Source organism: Gavia stellata, chromosome 1 (assembly GCF_030936135.1).
Source record: "Gavia stellata isolate bGavSte3 chromosome 1, bGavSte3.hap2, whole genome shotgun sequence".
Classification (NCBI taxonomy): domain Eukaryota; kingdom Metazoa; phylum Chordata; class Aves; order Gaviiformes; family Gaviidae; genus Gavia; species Gavia stellata.
In genome coordinates, this window is record NC_082594.1 from 23,865,181 (window position 1) to 23,882,733 (window position 17,553).

Here is a 17,553-nt window from a genome sequence, read left to right on the forward strand (position 1 = left end):
TGAGCAGTACTGCTTCAGAAGGGAGATTAGCCATAGACCTGTATATGTTTTCTTTCTTAGAGAGGGGAAAGATGGTGCAAGATAGTCCTTTCCTCACTGGTCCTGTGGGCATGTGTACTGGAGAGGAGCCATCACAGGCCACCTCTTCCTGAGCAAGCCAGCACTCTGGGAGACACCCAGATGCTGAGCAGAGACTGTTTAGGAGTGACAGGGGTGGCTGGTGATCTATCCTGCTTGTTGGAGGTAACCCTCTCCGTACAAGCCTGAGACGCAACATGCCCAGGTAGAAAGACTCCCACTAAGGACGGACAGAAAGATGAACATGTGCAGCTATTGCACTCCAGCAGGATGTGATGAAAAAATTCATCAGTAGTACAAATCCTGGTATGTATCTGTACATAAGGTGTATGTTTATGTTTTTTAGTGTAAGTCAAAAAGCTCTGGGTGCTACTGGAGACATGCAGCCCACCTGCACTATAGGAGGGTTATTTTGGTCTCACTATCAGATGAATCTGTATGTTGTACAATATTGTACATATTCTGCCAAGCTTTATGCAAACAAAGAATGAAACAGTCATTTATTTGACAACAGCAGTCATAGGTGATTCTATAAAGAAATTTAGGGAAAATCTACAGAGCATGTTATTTTGACTACAACCAAGTTGTAGTTCTGACTTGTCTCAGTCACTTTGATAAGTAGTCTCTCATTAAAGTTAAACAGCATGGGTGTTGGTCAGAAAGTTCTGATTGCTCATGTGTAAATTCACCACATCAGACTCACTGATGCAAATGCCTGGATGAATCAGTAAAACAAGGCTGGACTAGCCAAGGTTGATACAGGCAGTGTGTCCAACATTTAGTTGTTTAAGCAATAGCTCTAATTCAGAATTATGATTTAGGTGCTGAACGTGGTTGGTTTTGAAAGCACGCAGGTTGTTAACTTCAGTAGAAACTGCAGGATTCTGCTGTACAAAGCAATGAAACTGCGAGATATAATCCACTGTTGAGAAAAGTCAGAATGTACTTTAAGGAAATCTCTTTTGGTAAATAAAACCACTGCTGAAGCAATACCAGTGATGGAGCATGTGTAAAACAGCCTAGGGAGACCTGCACCCTTCTGGAGCCAGGCAAAATATCTAGGTTCGGATAACACTGTCCACCTTTACCCCCAGCACTGCTGTGAAGTATCGCACCGCGTCTGAAACCAGCATGCAGTGAAATAGGAAAGTGCTTCTCCCTTCCCAGCCCTGAGGAGGAATGTGGCCTCTATAAATGCTGAAGGACTTGTTATTTTACGCAATAAGGTTTGCTTATGTATTTTGCTAGAAATACCAAGGCTAGAAAAACATGACATCAATCGTCCTACACTCAAGAAACCCATCTTTATAAATTATAAAATAAGCACTTTTTGGCTGCAACACTGAGACTTCTGGATTAAAGAGGTTTTGAACACTGGTTGTTTCCCTTTAAAATAATGGAAAATAAATGTCAGAATTACCTGCTCATTTGCTGTCAGACAAATGACATGTGAAGTGAGTTGAGAGGAGGTATAGAGATGCATAAATACCCAGATGAATGGAAGATGATCAGATGTCAAGTTTAAAATTTTTATTATCGATGTTCACGAGAGTTTGAGAACCAAAGCATGTGTGCCACCTCCTCCTGGATATGCCTCCCAGTCAGAAGACCCTTAACCTGAGTGAGGTGGCTGTGATTTGTCTGTGAATCTGTGGCCAAGGGTCAGGAGGAAGAGCAGAGTCCGCATGGTTTGCCATCACTTTTGGGTGAAGAGCCTATTTCTCATGTCAGAAGCAGACAACCCCTATGTGAGGCCGCATGACACCAGCCCCCTGGTTCCCATGGGAGTTACCCCCTGAATGCCAGAGATGGGGAGGCTGGGCTGCAGCTCAGGCTGGGTTTGTGTGGGAAGATCAGTCTATTAGTGAGATCTCCCTTTCCCTCACCTTCCCAGCCCAGCCTGAAATGGGTTTTGCTCATCTGTTGCACACTGTAAAAGCCACTCAGTGCTCGGGGAGTAGGGAAGCAATAGCAGCTGCTGTCATTTAACCCAGCACACTGTCATCTCGGGAAACACCATGCTATGTCAGAGTCATTTCCAGCCTGTAAGCAGAAATTGAAATACCTACAGAGAAGGAAAAAGAAAACCAGGGTGTAACTCTCCTCAATAGCAGCTGATAGCAGTTGTGCTCTGTTTGTCTTGTGCCATCTGTTCCATGCCAGTATTGCATTTATATAACTTTTCTTAGCGATTTTTTTTCTTTTACAAGAGAAGCTCGCTTTTACAGTATCCATATCCCCATGTCTGAAAGCAAAATTAACTGTTTTCCAGCAACATTAGAGGGTCATCTGTCCAGGCATCTGTTGCCGAGGCCCTGCTGGAGGCGATTCAGCCTGCTTCTCCAGAACCACCTGCTGAAGCCACAGCTGGTTAAATGCTGGCTCCAGCAAGGCAGGCTCTCCCACGCCGGTTCCTGCTCCCCAGCGGGGTAAGGGAGCCACAGACCTTCCACTGGGCTGCACGGGTGTCGCCTTCTGCTGCTCCTGTCCCAGTAGAGCCGGGCCCAAAGGTCCATCTCCTGTCTAAGAAGAGATTCAGTCTTTCCTCACCAGTCCTTGGCCTCATTTGTCTCGATCTGGGAGACTGTGGTAGGGATCACTCCTTCTCCTTAGAGGTGTTTGATATTCAGTACAGGGCAAATTTCCTGGGCAATGGCCTCATTTTCTGCCTCCAATAGCATTTTTGGGTGTGTGGGGAACGTGCCATGCAGACACTCTTTCCCTGCTTCCCTCTTCCTTCCATTTTGCACCTGCATCAGGGATTGATTTGCAAGATGTGAATAGTTTTGTGTTTCACGTTACCGAAAGTGTTTCAGATGGACTTACTTTTGGTTAGAGCATGTCTTTCATTGCCCAGCCCTCCCTGTGTGCTGGGCAATCTCATTAGAGAGGCTGGAGAGACACGAGGTTCATTACAGCTCCAATTTAAAGCTTGAGTAAGTTTGAATTCTACTGAACACAGAGCTGCAAGCATTATCGCTTGTCCTCTAGCTCTGGGATTGCTTTGCATGCTGAAGAAAATAAAAAGGCAAAAAGCAAGAGAGAAGTTTTAGAGCTATAATCCAAACTGACAGGAGATAAGACATTTCAGCTAATGACCATATAAATTGTGCTGTTCCATTTTGGGTATGAGGCAGGTGGGAAAGCTTTCTATGTGCTGCTGCGGTGCTAAGCTCACTGGTTCAGGCTCACTTTCTCTCTTTCTGTAAGAGGCAGAGAGCTTGAAAGAAACACAGAGTCCCACTTAGTGCTCCAGAAAACATCAGGATCAGAACAAGACCCCAGTAGCAATGTCTGTCTGGACATACTGAGCAAGTCTGGATATTGTGTCCTAAGTGTGGAAGCAGAGCTCTAAACAGCGTGAAAAATAGCTATGTGGAGAAGGGGATGGCTAGCTTGGGTGCACAAGCTACCTCACATGGACACACCTAACATGAGTTGTGGTCGCAGCCATAGGTAACTTTGACAAATTGTTGCTATCCTGAAAAAAAATGAGCACAGTCTGATACCATAGTAGAAAGGGACAGGAAAACACAGGGGTTTTTGCCACAGACCAGACATTGAGCAAATATAAGATGGCAGTCATAGGATAAATATGGTTTTGAAACATTCAGAAGTTGTCTACCCAGGCAGACAGCTGCTTCCAGTTCACTGATTTACAATGCCATACAGCTCTGTGCATGGCACATGCATTTTGAAAGACAAAGGAAGGATGAGTAGCTAATACAGATGGTATATTCCAAAGGTGATCATTTTTCTAAACCAGCTGTGGGTCTAAATCAGAAAGAAGGTCTAGCAGTGTCATTAAAGACACTCTTTAATGACATCTCTTCTTCTCTAGTGTTGTTCTGAATGTTATGCTCTTGATGATTTCAATCACTTCTTACCTGTTAGATCTTTGCAAGTGAGCAAACTTGTTCTTTAAATGTAGTCTGGTGGACCTTGTCCAGCTTGCATCAGGTCTTCAGTATCTGGATTGATTGCAACCATTCTTTAGCAAAGCAAAAGGCTGAGGACACAGTGTTCATGACACTGCTGTCCTGGGACCTGGGGAACAATACAGATGAGGAACAAAATGGGGAAATAGACTGAATATCCTTGACTTGATGGAATTGTTGGAGTTGCACCTCCTGAAACTAGTTGTAGACATGGTTGTGAATTCAGAGACATGGTCACTGGGTTAGTTCACAAGAGTAAAAATTTCACATTTTCTGATTGCCTTCAGTATCAGCCTTTCATTTGCACTCTTTGATTCCATGAAGCACACAAGACAGCAGTTTGAATATAAAAATATTTTAAGCAAGTGTGCTTTAATGGATTCAAGAGGTCCTCGATGGAGCTGGTGTGAAAGACAGGTTTATGGGGTGAGCAGCTTCTAACAGCTGGAAAATGGGATGTATGAGATACATCTCCTTCTCCTCGTCAGGTGGTCAATCACACCCCCTGCATAACATGTGCACAGGATGTGCCTTGAGAGCTCAGGGCATCTCCTGCCTTCCTGGGACATCACTGGAAGTGGGCACTTAGCCAGGACTGTGGCTTGAGAGGAGAAGATAAGGAAAATCTTGTATCCTAGTTGAAAGGCTTTCTGTCAAGTGATTGTCTCACATGCTGTTTCTTATATCCAAGGCAAAGTAAAAGCCCCAAGGCCTCAATTTGTGGATCCAAGACTGTGCTGGCCAGGAAGGGACATCCAGCCACCCTGCAAGTCCACGGAGTTCCATTATTATTATTATTATTATTATTATTATTATTATTATTATTATACTTCATCAGATCCCAGTTTTGCATGGGCTTTTGCATACTCTGCCCATACCTCTATTTAAACAAATGTATGTGTGTATGTGTGCGTGAGAGAGTGGGACAGACAGAGAAGCAACAGCAAGAGCTTGTTGGTGGCTGAGATTGATGGGAGCCCCAGAGTTTGGTAAGAGCCACTGTGCTCAGTACTGTACAAACAGATCCGATGCCACTATATCGTCTTGTCTCCACAGCCCTCAACACAGCGAGATGGAAGAAACTACAGAGTGAGAAGGAGGAGCTGGAGAGGCGCTTTGAGAAGGAGGTGAAGCAGCTTCGCAGGCAGCAGCAGGAGGAGCTGCAGGCTCTGGAGCAGCGGCTACAGGAGGAGTACAACAGCAAGAAGGAGAGCCTGCAGGAGCAGCACAGGTTGCAGCTGGAGCAAGTCAAATTGCAGCATCAGGATCAGGTCAGTCTCTGCCTGTTCCCGTTGAAGAGCAGACCGTGCCAGTACTGAGTGGGTTCAGGTAATGAAATATGTTGAACACTCCAACATGAAGACACTGGTAACAAACTGATGACTGGAGAAATATATTCCTGACTATCTTTACTGCTTTTCCTCCCTATTGTTCCTATTGGTATTTCTACATTGTAGTACGTTACATTGTCATGTCTTGTCTTCACATGCTTCCAGATGTTTAAAACAAAAATATTAAGACTAGCTGTGCTTCCCACACATACTTGCTCCCCAACCCACCTTTTGTAGTCAATTTATATGAAACTAAGGGTTGAACAAGAATCTGCTCAACACAGGAAAGGCCAGAAGAGCCCTATTATTCATTATTTGCAATGCTAGTTAAAGGGCGGTACAGTGAAGAGATAGGGCGCATGCAACAAGAACCCTAAACATCAAGCAGGTGATACATTCCGTGTTCCCTGATTTCTGTTCCACTGTTCAGTCTGATCTCTTAGATTGTACGTGCCAAGTGTTTCTCCTTGCTCTGCTTTCTGTATGTAGGTAGGAATACTCTCACATGCAGCTACTTAAGTCTTATTTTTAACAGCTGGAGTGAACAAACACTGTAACTCACCTATGGGCACCTCTCACATGGTGGCAGAATGTCCTGCCCTGGATTATGGCAATAATGCCTTTACCTGACCTTTTCTCATTTTGCATTCAGTGATCAGTGGATACAGTTCTGATTTTTCTAGCTGCAACTCTTACCCATTGCCCAGCACCACAGTTCATGACGGCTTTTCTCACACGAGTATCTGCTGCACTCAGGTGCGCTCTGCAACCTCTGCCGTCAGGCTTTGACATGCCACAGCCCCGCTGCTGTGGGTATGCCACCCAGACATCTGATGCAGCACAACAGCCAGTCGTCTGTGATATGTGAGCCCAGCCAACGGACCCCCTGTTTGCCAGCACCGTTCTCTCCAACCTGGCAATTTTTCCAATGCCCAGGGCAGCTGGAGGTGGTGGAGGGTAAATTTTTCACTCTCTGAGGCAATGTAAATTGGCAGCAACAGTGCAGTGCAGATGTGGTCTGTGAGATGGATGGATGTGACCAAAGGTCAAGGAGAAGGTTTTATGTCTGCATGCTCTGTATCTCAGGGTATCTCCAGTGTGCATTTTGGGGCTGCTGCCTGAAGCAGGAGCCTGTGGCCGAGGCTCCAGAGCTGCTGCTCCCCCCTGCCTGTGCCCAGGGAGCAGGCTGACAGCAGGCACTGCGGTGGGGTGCAGAGCGCAGACACTCCCCATTGTGGTTCCCACCGACGATGACAGCACTAGCTGTGGGCTCAGAAGCAAACCAGCCCTACCAGGAGAGCCTGTGCCTGAGCTCATTTACACCATTTAAGAGGTAAAGGCTGGTGCAGCACTGTGCAGCCATAGCTGAAGCACCTCCAGGATCCAGGGAAAGGGGCTAGCTTGTACTGAGCTCATGGGAGAGGAGAGGACCAACACAGCACAGCAGAGACATCAGCCCACTGTCTTTAAGGTCAACCATTTGTAAAAAGGGAAATGACACCATTTACTGCCTGTACTTGATGTACTGTAAAACACTCCTGGGATGCGAGGGCAAATACAAACCAAGATGGTGACAGTTTTATGTCACTCATGTCACAGCTGCCCAGTGTTAGATTTATTGTGTAACACCAGTGGTACACCAGGGCTGGGCACAGCATGGCCCTCCCTGGCACATGGGTCAGACAGCCATGTCGGACAGACACACAGCATCCCAGCCTGTGCCCCAGAGCGCCTGCTGCCCTGGGTACCACTGTGCAATTTGGTTTGATTCTTCAGTGAGGGGGGATTGAAGAACTCTCACTGGATTTTACCTATTTTAATTGCTGTGCCTGCTAGTTGATAGTTGTTGCTGATTTGCAGGCTTGTAACATGCAATACAAAGGCTTTATGCAACTGGAATGTTTTGTCCCGGACAAACTACCTTTTTCTGTTAATTCATTGATTTTCAAGGATACATTAGAAGGTGCTGTCAAATAGGTTTTTGTGTTCTAAAACAAATTTTTCAAAATCTTTCTCTGTAAATGCTTAAAAGCTGTGCTGAGCCATGTACTTTGGATCGCATTTCAGTTTATGCAAGATGGTTTTCTTGCAATGCCCCTCAAATTTTCTGCTTTGCTTTCTGATGTGAAGCAGGGGTGGTGTTCCCAAAAGCCTTGGTTTTTTTTCCCTTTCACTGTGTCAGTGTGTCAGTTTGCCTAGTAGAAGATATTAGCTCTAGCTGCAAGCCGTGCCTCTCCTGGATCACCAGGCACTAGCATTTGTGAAAGAATCTGTTCTGTGAGTTAATTTTTTGCTGAGATAGTTTATGGCTTATCTCTGGTACTCTTTGAAGTGTTTCTGCAAGCTCCCAGGACCACAAGAGCAGATGGTGGGTTTTTTCCCTTCAGGTTGATCGGTGCAAGAAAGGGTCATATAGGTCACCATAGGAGTTGACTAGAAATATTCTTATTTTTCACATGTTCTCATCTATTGTGGTTCTATTAATCACCACACAGAAGCAATGGAAACACATCTTTCCCTCTGTGGGGCAAATAGTTCTCTCTCCTCCAGCCCTTTGATTTGCTCCAGAGCTCTTTGTTCGCTGAATTACTGAAGATAACACAAACATTTCTCTCCACTTTTCTGAAAGTGCTGCTGTGACCCTGGTATCTCAGAGTTTAAGCCCATCTTTTCAATCTGTGGTTTCGCTAGCATCTCATGATAAGTTTTAGCAGGTTTTCCCTTTCAATTCCTACTCTGCCTTATACCCATCCTGTGTTGAGCACCCTTGGATTGGAGGAGGCTGACAGGTCAGGCTGCAAACCTGCTCACCAGCAATGTTTCTTGGCCAAGAAAAAGGAGAACTTTTTTAGTCTAGGAACCAAGGTGCGTGAGAATTAAGGCTCCCTAACAGCTACTGACCCAAAGGGCTTGTAATCCTCTGCTTCTTCCTTCCCCTGCTCGGAGGAAGAGAAGCGCCCACCTCAGAGCATGTCAAAACGAGCAAGCCTGCTCGAGGGACCAGGGTCATTCAGCTCTGACGTTGGTCAGCAGGCGCTGGTCCCAGCCAGCATTAGAGCAGAAGCACCTAACCCATGAGCTAAAGAGCTCTTACGCTGGACATGAGAAAAGCCTTGTCCTTGAGCCGTCCATCTGTGTGGGGGAATTTGAGCCTGCATTCATGAAGGCAGTAACAATAGCAAAATCCTTTTAACCGTGGCTCTGCATGTATTTCTGTATCCACACAAGTAATTTGGAAGTTAGTCATCCCACTTTCATGGTTTCCAGTCACAACTTAGTCTTCCACACTGCATTGCTGTAGTCACCATTTAGTTTCGTATCAGATAGCTGTTGTTCCTTTGGCTACACAGTTTTCAGGTGTTGGAGGCTCAGCTGTCTCTGAGGAGATGAGGCAGCTCTTTCAGCATAGCAAAGCATGAGAGCCAAACTCCTCACAAACCGGTCATGTGTGCCAGTGCACCCCAATATTTCTCATATCTCCTTGCAGCTAAGGGCAAAATTGCAAAATAAAGGCTGCAATCCTGGCTTGCCAGTGTATCTCACTTGAGCTGCTCAGCTCAAGTGTTTTGTCCACCAACTTACTGAACTTCTCCCACTAGAGCCTCCTCTTGATTTTACTTTATTAAGCCTTAAAAATCCCACCTGAGCTTCTCTTTATAGCCAGAAATAAGCGCGACATGAGTTAAGTGAGTTGATCAAGCCTATAGAGTAAGTTAGTGGTGAAGCTGGAATTAGCATCCAAGAGCTGTGCTTCCCAGTGCCAAGTGGACTACCTGATATGAAAAATTGCAGACAGGAGGTCACACTGGAAGATTAAAGAGAGTCATTTGGGATGTGGATATGAAACATACAGAAGACAGAAAAATCCCTGGAGACCATTTGGAACATATTTAATTGGATTTACAGATAAATAACCTGCCAAGGATGGTGGCAGCGAAAGGAGACCCCTTCACCTTCTGAAGGTGTTGAGCATAATCATTCCTATGAGGTGCTGCTCAGCTGAGAAGCAATTAGAGTATGGATAAAGTCTTAAGCAAGAGCAGGGTAAAGAACATGGCAATGCTCATGAGGTTTCAGCGTGCAGACATCATATACAAGGATATTGTGCTCTGGGAAAAGTCAAGTGATAGACCCTATCCCATTCGTAGCCCATTGAGTCATCTAGCCCCCCTTTCCCTGCTCTTTCATGCAATATATCAGCAAGCTGAGTCCCCATTGTTTTGCAAACAGTTCTTCACCACTGAGTTGTCTCCCACATTATTATGAAAATGAGTTTGGATAATTTTAAATTCCATGTTAAATGCCCATCTTTCATCCTAAGAGCATGCCTTCTCCAATATGGTTGGAAATTTTGCTTCTGTTGTGTACTCTAACACATATGTTTGACAGTTAAATGCAGTGAAATAACATTTATTCCAGTCCAGATGTGCTCAGCTGCAGTATCTTTCTACCATTATTTAACATAACAGTGAGCAAAAAAGCTGTTTAAAGTCAAGTCACTTTGCAATGAACAGCTGTTTCATTGTAAAAATAAAATAGTTTGATCTTCTGCATTGACAGATATCACAGATAATGTGTTAAATGTAGGGAATAAGATAACTGTCATTACAAAACCCAGAAAAGCAAATGGATGCACTGCATTCGGAAGCTGCTCTGTACCACTGAGTTAACCTTGATCACCACTTCTCACTGTATTTTCTTTAATGATGCATATCAAAACACCGTCACTGGGGATCTTGCTTTGTCTTTAGCCAAGTCTAGTAACAAACAATGTACTGAAGGAGTCCCAAATCCATCAGGTGCACAGGAGCACAGGCTGCCCACAGCCCTCTTCCAACTGCATCCCCTGCTCCTGTGATGGCTGTGTGCAGCATGGTGTGCGGTGCGGTTTCTTGGGCAGTCTGCAGCAGCAGGACATCATTCTGGCCTCATTATGAGGGCAGGAAAAAGTTTTGTGGCTTCACTGTCATATTGGTTACTTCCACACCAGCCTGAAAACTCTTGTGTCTGCACTGAAAAAGGTGCTGTCATATCTTTCATCAGTTTATTGGATATGGACTCAAAATACATGATTCAAGAGGACATAGGAATTTGGGTATCGATAACTTTGTAGCATACTCTTTTTCAAGTAAAAGTGTGATACATTGCAACTCATTTTACGTACTCACTGATAATAATTTCAATGTCTCTCTAGAAATAAATATTTTATAACTATGAATAATTCATAAGCGCTTTCCATGGAAGTTAATTCAAGACCTTACAGTAAAAATCACTGCAGCAAAGTGCCATGCAGACAAAAACCAGTATGGCTCAGAACAGTGCATGTTTATCTGACCATCAGAGGGAGTCAGATCATTAATATAATTTAGATTAATGGAATGTTGAGATTTCTGAACATTTCATAAATGGCTCCTTTGCTTAAGGGCTCTTTGGCCTTTTGCTTTCTTATGCCTCTTTTATCACCATTAAGTTAAATGAACAAAATACCAGCAGCAGTGACTACACACTACCACTCAAGGCGTCAACATGACTGTTTCGTAATGAGTAAAACTGGCTCAGGTGCTGGAAGTGTCACGCTCAGTAGATCCCTTTACCGTTTCCAGCTCACTGGAGCTCTCTAGCAGTGGCTTGTCAGTGTGCCACAGCATGTCTAATCGTGTGTCCATGTCTCCGCTCATTGTCATTGGAACAGGTGGAAGATATCACAGCTGTACACGAAGCTGCAATGTTACAGTTGGAAAATAACCACATAGTTGCCATTACAGTACTGCAGGATGAGAATGACTGCAAGATTCGAGGTAAGCCAAAGACAATCCAATGGCTACAGAGCTATTCCAGAGCAGGAATTAGCACTGTAGTGAGATTGTGTAAGCCTGAATTTTCTTTCTCCAGAGCAGGTGATACAGAAAATTTGTATTGCTCTAGTGCTTTCACGTGGGGTGGACCACCAGGTTCATGCTAGGGGTGAGGGAGAGCTGTGTGCAGTGTGTACAGCATCTAACTTGGACCTGAGACTATCTGAGAGGTCTTTGGGCTAAAGACAAGGCTTTCTCCATGGGTCACTGAATATAAAAGACCAAATTCCACCTCACTTCAGACACAGACTTTTCTCAAGAGCCTAATCTGTGGGTGCTCGGGAGGCTAAAGCTCATTGAACATCTCTGAATTTTCCTGCTTAAATGCCTACACTACTTCTAAAAAAAGGACTCATCATTTTCAGTAGCAAAAGTCTGGCCATGTTGAGCAGACCAGAGCCACACACTGGTGCAAATCTGCACCTCAGCACTGTTATCTTTATTTTGTGTTACGGTTTTTCCACAGGATTTGGTGCTGCAGACAGAGCTGTTTCCTCCCTACCAGTTCAGTATCGAAACACATGTCTTTGTACATGCTTTTGCTGACATTTATCTATACAATCTCCCTCTTTTTTTACACACAACCAAGAGGGTCTAATGTTTAAATAGCTCTAGTAAGTTTTCCCCCAGCTTTCCCCAAACTGAACCATATTGCTTAGGTCTGCACTGTGTCAATTAGAGAGCATAATGTGAGCTGAGAACAGTCTATTCCCCTCTCCTGTAGGCAGAGATGGTATCCAACATACCATTTTTAAATTAACATATACGATTTTGAAAATAATAATAATAAAAAAAAAGCTGTTCCTTGCTTGAGGATATTCTTATCTGTCCATTTTTGTTAGTATTTTCTGATGATAAAACTCGGCTGTGGTTTATCTAGGCTCTGGTGGCAAAAGTTTGTGCTCCCTGCTCCTGGTGCGGGTATGAAATGCCCTCCTGTGCATGGAAAAGGCATTGCAGCAGTTGCGGTCTCGGGCGCTGTACAGGGCACTAGTGCATTAGTATTATTACTGGTGTTATTGTGGCTAGTGAGCAATGGTTAGAGGGCAGAACCCTATGGGGTTGGGGGTAAAGACACAAAAAATAGAACGTCCATATACTAAAAACGTGGGTGCTACTACTGTACTGAATGACAGTTTGATGTCATTGGTTTAGAGATTAAACTTTATTCCACTTTGTTTATTAAAATTCTGGTTATTATTAAGTCTTAATATATTAATAATCACAAGGTGATTGTTCTAGTAGTGAAACCTTTAATCATGTAATATAAATAGATGACTTTCTTGCCTTCGGGATCTGTCAGTCTCACTAATGAAATAAACCTCACAGGTCATCTGCCACAGCTCCTGGAGAAGCACTGTCATTTGCATTTTTGCATCTGAGTTGCTGGCCCCTCTCTCTATCTCCCTAAAGAAATTTCCACCTAAGCTTTTAAATATATCCAATTCAAAAATCTTTGATTTGGGGATACTCACTCTGAACAGGTAAATGACCCATTGTCAGACTGAGCCTTTTCAGATCAGAGCTCTCGGGAGCCAGGAATTCTGAGCAGTTCTGAAAAATCAGAAGCTGGTCACGTAGAAATAGAGGTACCTGCAACCAGTGAAAGATCAGGAAATCCTGATCCTCAAAACAATTCACCTGAGGTCACAGAGTATGTTACTACCAATTTCCTACTCAACCTCCATGCCCTAAAACTGCATCCCGAATTGCGCTTGGCTCACTGTGCTCTCGGACCCTGGTTTGCTGGACTTCACTTAGCCATGTCATGTCTGTGTATCTTCCCCAGAACTGAACACTGCTCACAAACTGGAAAAGGCACAATTAGAAGAGAATTTTGAAAAACTGCGGCTGTCACTCCAGGTTAGCAGTTTCATTATTTCCCACCCCTGTAACGATGTTGCGGAGCAGTGGACAGGGCAGCCTCAGCCCCGTTGCCAGCTGCCAGCACACCAGGCCATTGCTTCTTACCAGCTATAGTACCTCTTGTCCTCTGCTCGTCCAAACTGGGATCTAGCAGCAAAGGTGCCCCCTCAGGTTTTTTCCTTCCCCTTGGCTGGTTCAGCAAAATACTGACTATCTGAAAAAGAAGAGAGGGCAAACATAAAGGGAGGAAAAGGCAGCTGGATAAAGCAAAGAAATGTCCTTTCGACCCTGCTGACTGCTGGCCCAGCACAAGGAGCAAAGTTGAGCACTTCCCTGCATGGTGGGGAGAACTCCGGCACCTGCGGTGGCTGTGAGCATCACCTTGTCCGCATGGTACCCTCCAGCAGGCACCCCTGAGGCTCCAAAACGCTGACTTCTCCCTGCCTGGTCCTGTGCCTGTGCTTTAAACTCTTCCTCACTGCCTGAATGTGGGGGAGCCGGTCCTGCGGTGTAGAGACTTCTCCATTCCCACCAAAGGGCAATGCAGTCCCTGATGAGGGATGCCCCAGTGTTGGCCCTGCTGTGCAGCAAGGCTGTGGTCGGCCAGGATCAGCCCTGCACATCACATCTCCCACATCCCACTTTTTAACACCAAGCTCAAGATCATATTGGCTTTTTCAATCCTTCTAATAACTCCATGCTGTTCTTACCCTCTAGATGAAGAAATCCCAAGGAGTGGAGGGCAGAAGCATGCCCCTTTGATTCATGCTAAGTTTGGAAATCTTGCGTGAACAAGTAAAGATGTCACAGCAAATAATGCAAGCTCTGTTTGATTTCGTAGGCAAAGATGAATCACAACTTTTAAAACCCCGGACTAGCACATACTATTGCACGTAGCAACTGTCACTGCCTTCCTCCTGCAGCTGTGACGGTTTGAGGCATGTCAGCAGTTTTGCAATAAGCACTGATGTAATGTTACAGCCAAGAAATTACATATATAAAAGACAGGAATACCAGTTTCACAGCGACTGTGGCTTTTACAGATGTTCTATATATAGAGGTAACAGGAATGCCTTTGATGGTAACAGAAATATGATTGCTTAAAATAACGTTCTGTTCCTGTGTATAGCTGTGATGAAACAATGATCATTTAAAGTCCACACCACTAACTCATCGTCATTTGTTACCACGTTAGAAGCCTAGAAAGGTGAAGGAAGCAGGGATGGGGTACCTACCGCTTGCCTCATTCAGGCTCTAGGGACTGCACAAATGATCTCTTTCATGCCTGTGATATAAATGCCAGCTCTCTTAAGGATGGACATGCTTGTTCTCATCCAGTCCAAGGTCATGGGGTGATTTAGCATCAAAGACATTTCATGAACTAGTGCCAGTCAGCATCAGTCAGCCGCAGGCATTGCAGGGATTTTGGGATTCCCTGAGGCACTGGGTTACCAAAAACCCCACTGTATGTCCAAGCGACCTTACGTAAAAAATACCACCTTGCAGGGGTTTCTAAGCCTTCTTCTGCTCCCCTGGTGGTTTCACAGATGGACTTGTATGAATGTAAGAGGGGTGATAACACGGTTGGTGTGTTCATTGGTGTGTCTCCCCTCCAGGACCAGATAGACACCCTCACCTTCCAGAACCAATCTCTTAAGGCCAAAGCAGACCGATTTGAAGAGGCTCTGAAGAAAAACACTGAGGAACAACTGAAGGTAGATGGCAACTATAACTATATAGTCATCAAGATACATGTTTCTAAGTATGGCTCACATCATGTGATTCAGTGGATAGCAATGGGATCTTTACCCCAAGGACTGGGGGGCAGGTCCCAACTGAGACCCCAAATCTTGAGCTCTAAGGAGGATTCAGAAGTCTTAGCCTAGGTCCATCATTTTCTGAGTTTACTTCTTTTTCTTTATACTTTCACCCAGCATTTGTAGCTCTGTTTCCAAAACATTTCATTAACTCCATCTAGTATGTCCTTACTGCTGTCTATTCTTCCTCACCTTCTTCCTCTCTTTCTCTTTACTTTTTGTCTTTTCACATTTGCGTTTCTTTTTTTGTGCCTTCTGAAGCAACTTCTTTGATATCCTATGTATTCCCTCATTTTTTTCTGGACTTGCAGGGGACAGCCCTGTCATATGAAACATTTATTGAACTGCTGTCTATTGGGGCCATGCTGTTTATTTACTGTAGTTATTTATCTGAAATTAAATAACCCTGAAATGACCCTCCAAAAAGAGTTTTCTTTTAACTTGGGGCATTTCAGTGTGTTCACAGCACAACCCCATGGGCAGCTGTATCTGCATGACAGAGGGGACAGTCAATGAAAACAGTGGAGTGAGCAAGGGGCTCAGTGAGTTATTAGGTGAGAGAACTCCTTAGGAAAGGAGCGCAAACGTCTGAAACAGGCTCGGCCATGGGAAACAGGCAGCGTCAGTCCCTTTCGACCTCTGCTGCAGTATTTAATTTACACGAAAGGACAAATTCTGCTGTGTCACAGTGATGTTAATGCCAAGTACTACCAGGCAGTTCACTGGAGTGAGTTACACTGGGAAAAATCCAGAACAGCTTAAGTCAGCAACAGTACTTCATCAGTATAATTCAGAGAACATCTTTTGCCCATGAGTTGAACCCTAGTATCCCCTACATCTGAAGTTCTCGAGCAGAGGAGGAACTTTCTCCCACCAGATCTGATCTTTTGTTAACAGGCACTGTGATGCAGTGGTGCAGGCAAGGCAGAACACTGTAGTTTTCACCTCCAGCCCCCTTGTCCAGTTTCCTCAGTTTCATGTTTGTACTTTTCCCAAGCCAAAATCCCTGCACAATCGTAAAACACCTCATGCAGTTCGCAAGCTATGAGTAGGAATGAGGTTGCTGAACAACCTGGCATCCCATCCTTCTAGCCATGAGGCTGGTCAAAAGAAAGGTACGGTTGGCTCCTTGCGAAAGGAGTGGTCTAGGAGAGAATATCAGGCTTCAGATGGGCTGCGGAGGCCCAGGTCCAGGTGGTTTTCACATCACTGAGACTCCTAAACCACTGGGTGCATTAAAGAAACTTTATATTATGGCTGAAGATTCATTTCTGGCTGACAGTTATCTAAATCACTGGTATATTTCCCAGATTGTACGAGCTCCATATCTGCACTTAGAAAAAGATCTGAAGAGCTTAAAACATGTTCTGGAAATGAAGAACCATCAGATTCACCAACAGGAGAAGATGATTATGGAGCTAGAAAAACAGGTGAGTTGTCATTTTTCCTCCAGAGGAGACATCACAAAGGTATAAAAGTAGAAGTTTGGCTCCAGCAGATGAACTTAAAAGGGGTGAGAGAACACATGAGGTTGGGGCAAGACATAGCCAAAGAGGTTCATAAATGGCTATATATTGTGTTGTTCCACTGTCGACCTACATAGTTGCTTCCACTATATTACGTCCCAGGTTTTCACTCAGAAATTGGGATCTTTTCCCATCCCTTCACCCACCCATGATATCCTTGATTTCTCCCACACATCCATTGATCTGTATTGCTTTGTCGTGTAATACCTGCTCAGCCTTTTATGTTAGACAGCGAGGCGAGTGGTGTAGGAAGAATGGAGGAAGGGGAACTTTGTGGTACTCCAGAGCTTCATTTTGTACATCAGCCTGCACCATGCTCCCCTACAGGAGTCAGGTAACCATTTAGGGCTCAAGAGGGCAAGTGAGGGAAGATCGAGCTATGTGTGTCCTGCTGTTGCTCGGACGGTCATTTAGGGAGCTCCCAGCCACGAGTATGAATTAGCAATATTCAGCAAGCAGTCCCTAGCAAGGCTTATGCTAGGCAAGCTCTCTCCAACCTTAAAGTAATGCTTTTCTGCAGCCTACGCTGTTTTCTCATCCTTTGCTTGTGGGGGTCCCTAATGAAGAACTCCCCAGTTCACCATCCATTACATTTTTTATTGGAAAGGGGATTCATTTTGTAAGGCATAACCTACAGTGACAGTAAACGTATAGTGTGGTGACAGGATGAGGCACAACCTCATCTGGGTAGCCGGGACAGCTGGTTCAGCACAGCGTTCAGCAAGATTTGTTTCCATTTACGGGGAAATTTGAGAACTCAGATGATAATTTTGCTGAACAGATGCTTGAGTAAGTGGATGTAGAGAAAAGTGCCTCTTTACAACTGAGGCTTGTTAACTGTGTTCCTTCCAACACACTGCTCCTGGAGCTAAGCCAGCATCTGAAAACATGCACTGCGGTGTTACACTGAAAAAAAAAAAAACAACAGCCTACATGGTTCCTGGTCATTTAGCTCCTTTTGCTAATTAACCACATACAAGCACATAGTCCTGCTCCTGCCCTTGATCACAGTAAAACACTGGGTCTGCTGTGGTCCAAAGGCATAACTGCTTTCTGTTTAAAGATGTACTTTAACAAGTGCCAGAACACCTACATGGCATCTCCAAATGCTCTGAAAGATGGGGTGCCTCATAAGGGAGCAG

At 44.6% G+C, this 17,553-nt stretch overlaps 1 protein-coding gene across 1 annotated transcript in view; it reads left to right on the forward strand.

Annotated features, from left to right (window-relative positions):
* The window catches only part of MTUS2 (microtubule associated scaffold protein 2), a 200,925-nt gene that overhangs the window by 174,334 nt on the left and 9,038 nt on the right, over positions 1-17,553 (forward strand). The window contains exons 8-12 of the mRNA XM_059835946.1: positions 5,073-5,287; positions 11,040-11,145; positions 12,992-13,065; positions 14,685-14,783; positions 16,196-16,315. Of these exons, the coding sequence (XP_059691929.1) occupies positions 5,073-5,287; positions 11,040-11,145; positions 12,992-13,065; positions 14,685-14,783; positions 16,196-16,315 (614 nt within the window). The remainder of the gene's footprint in view (positions 1-5,072; positions 5,288-11,039; positions 11,146-12,991; positions 13,066-14,684; positions 14,784-16,195; positions 16,316-17,553) is intronic.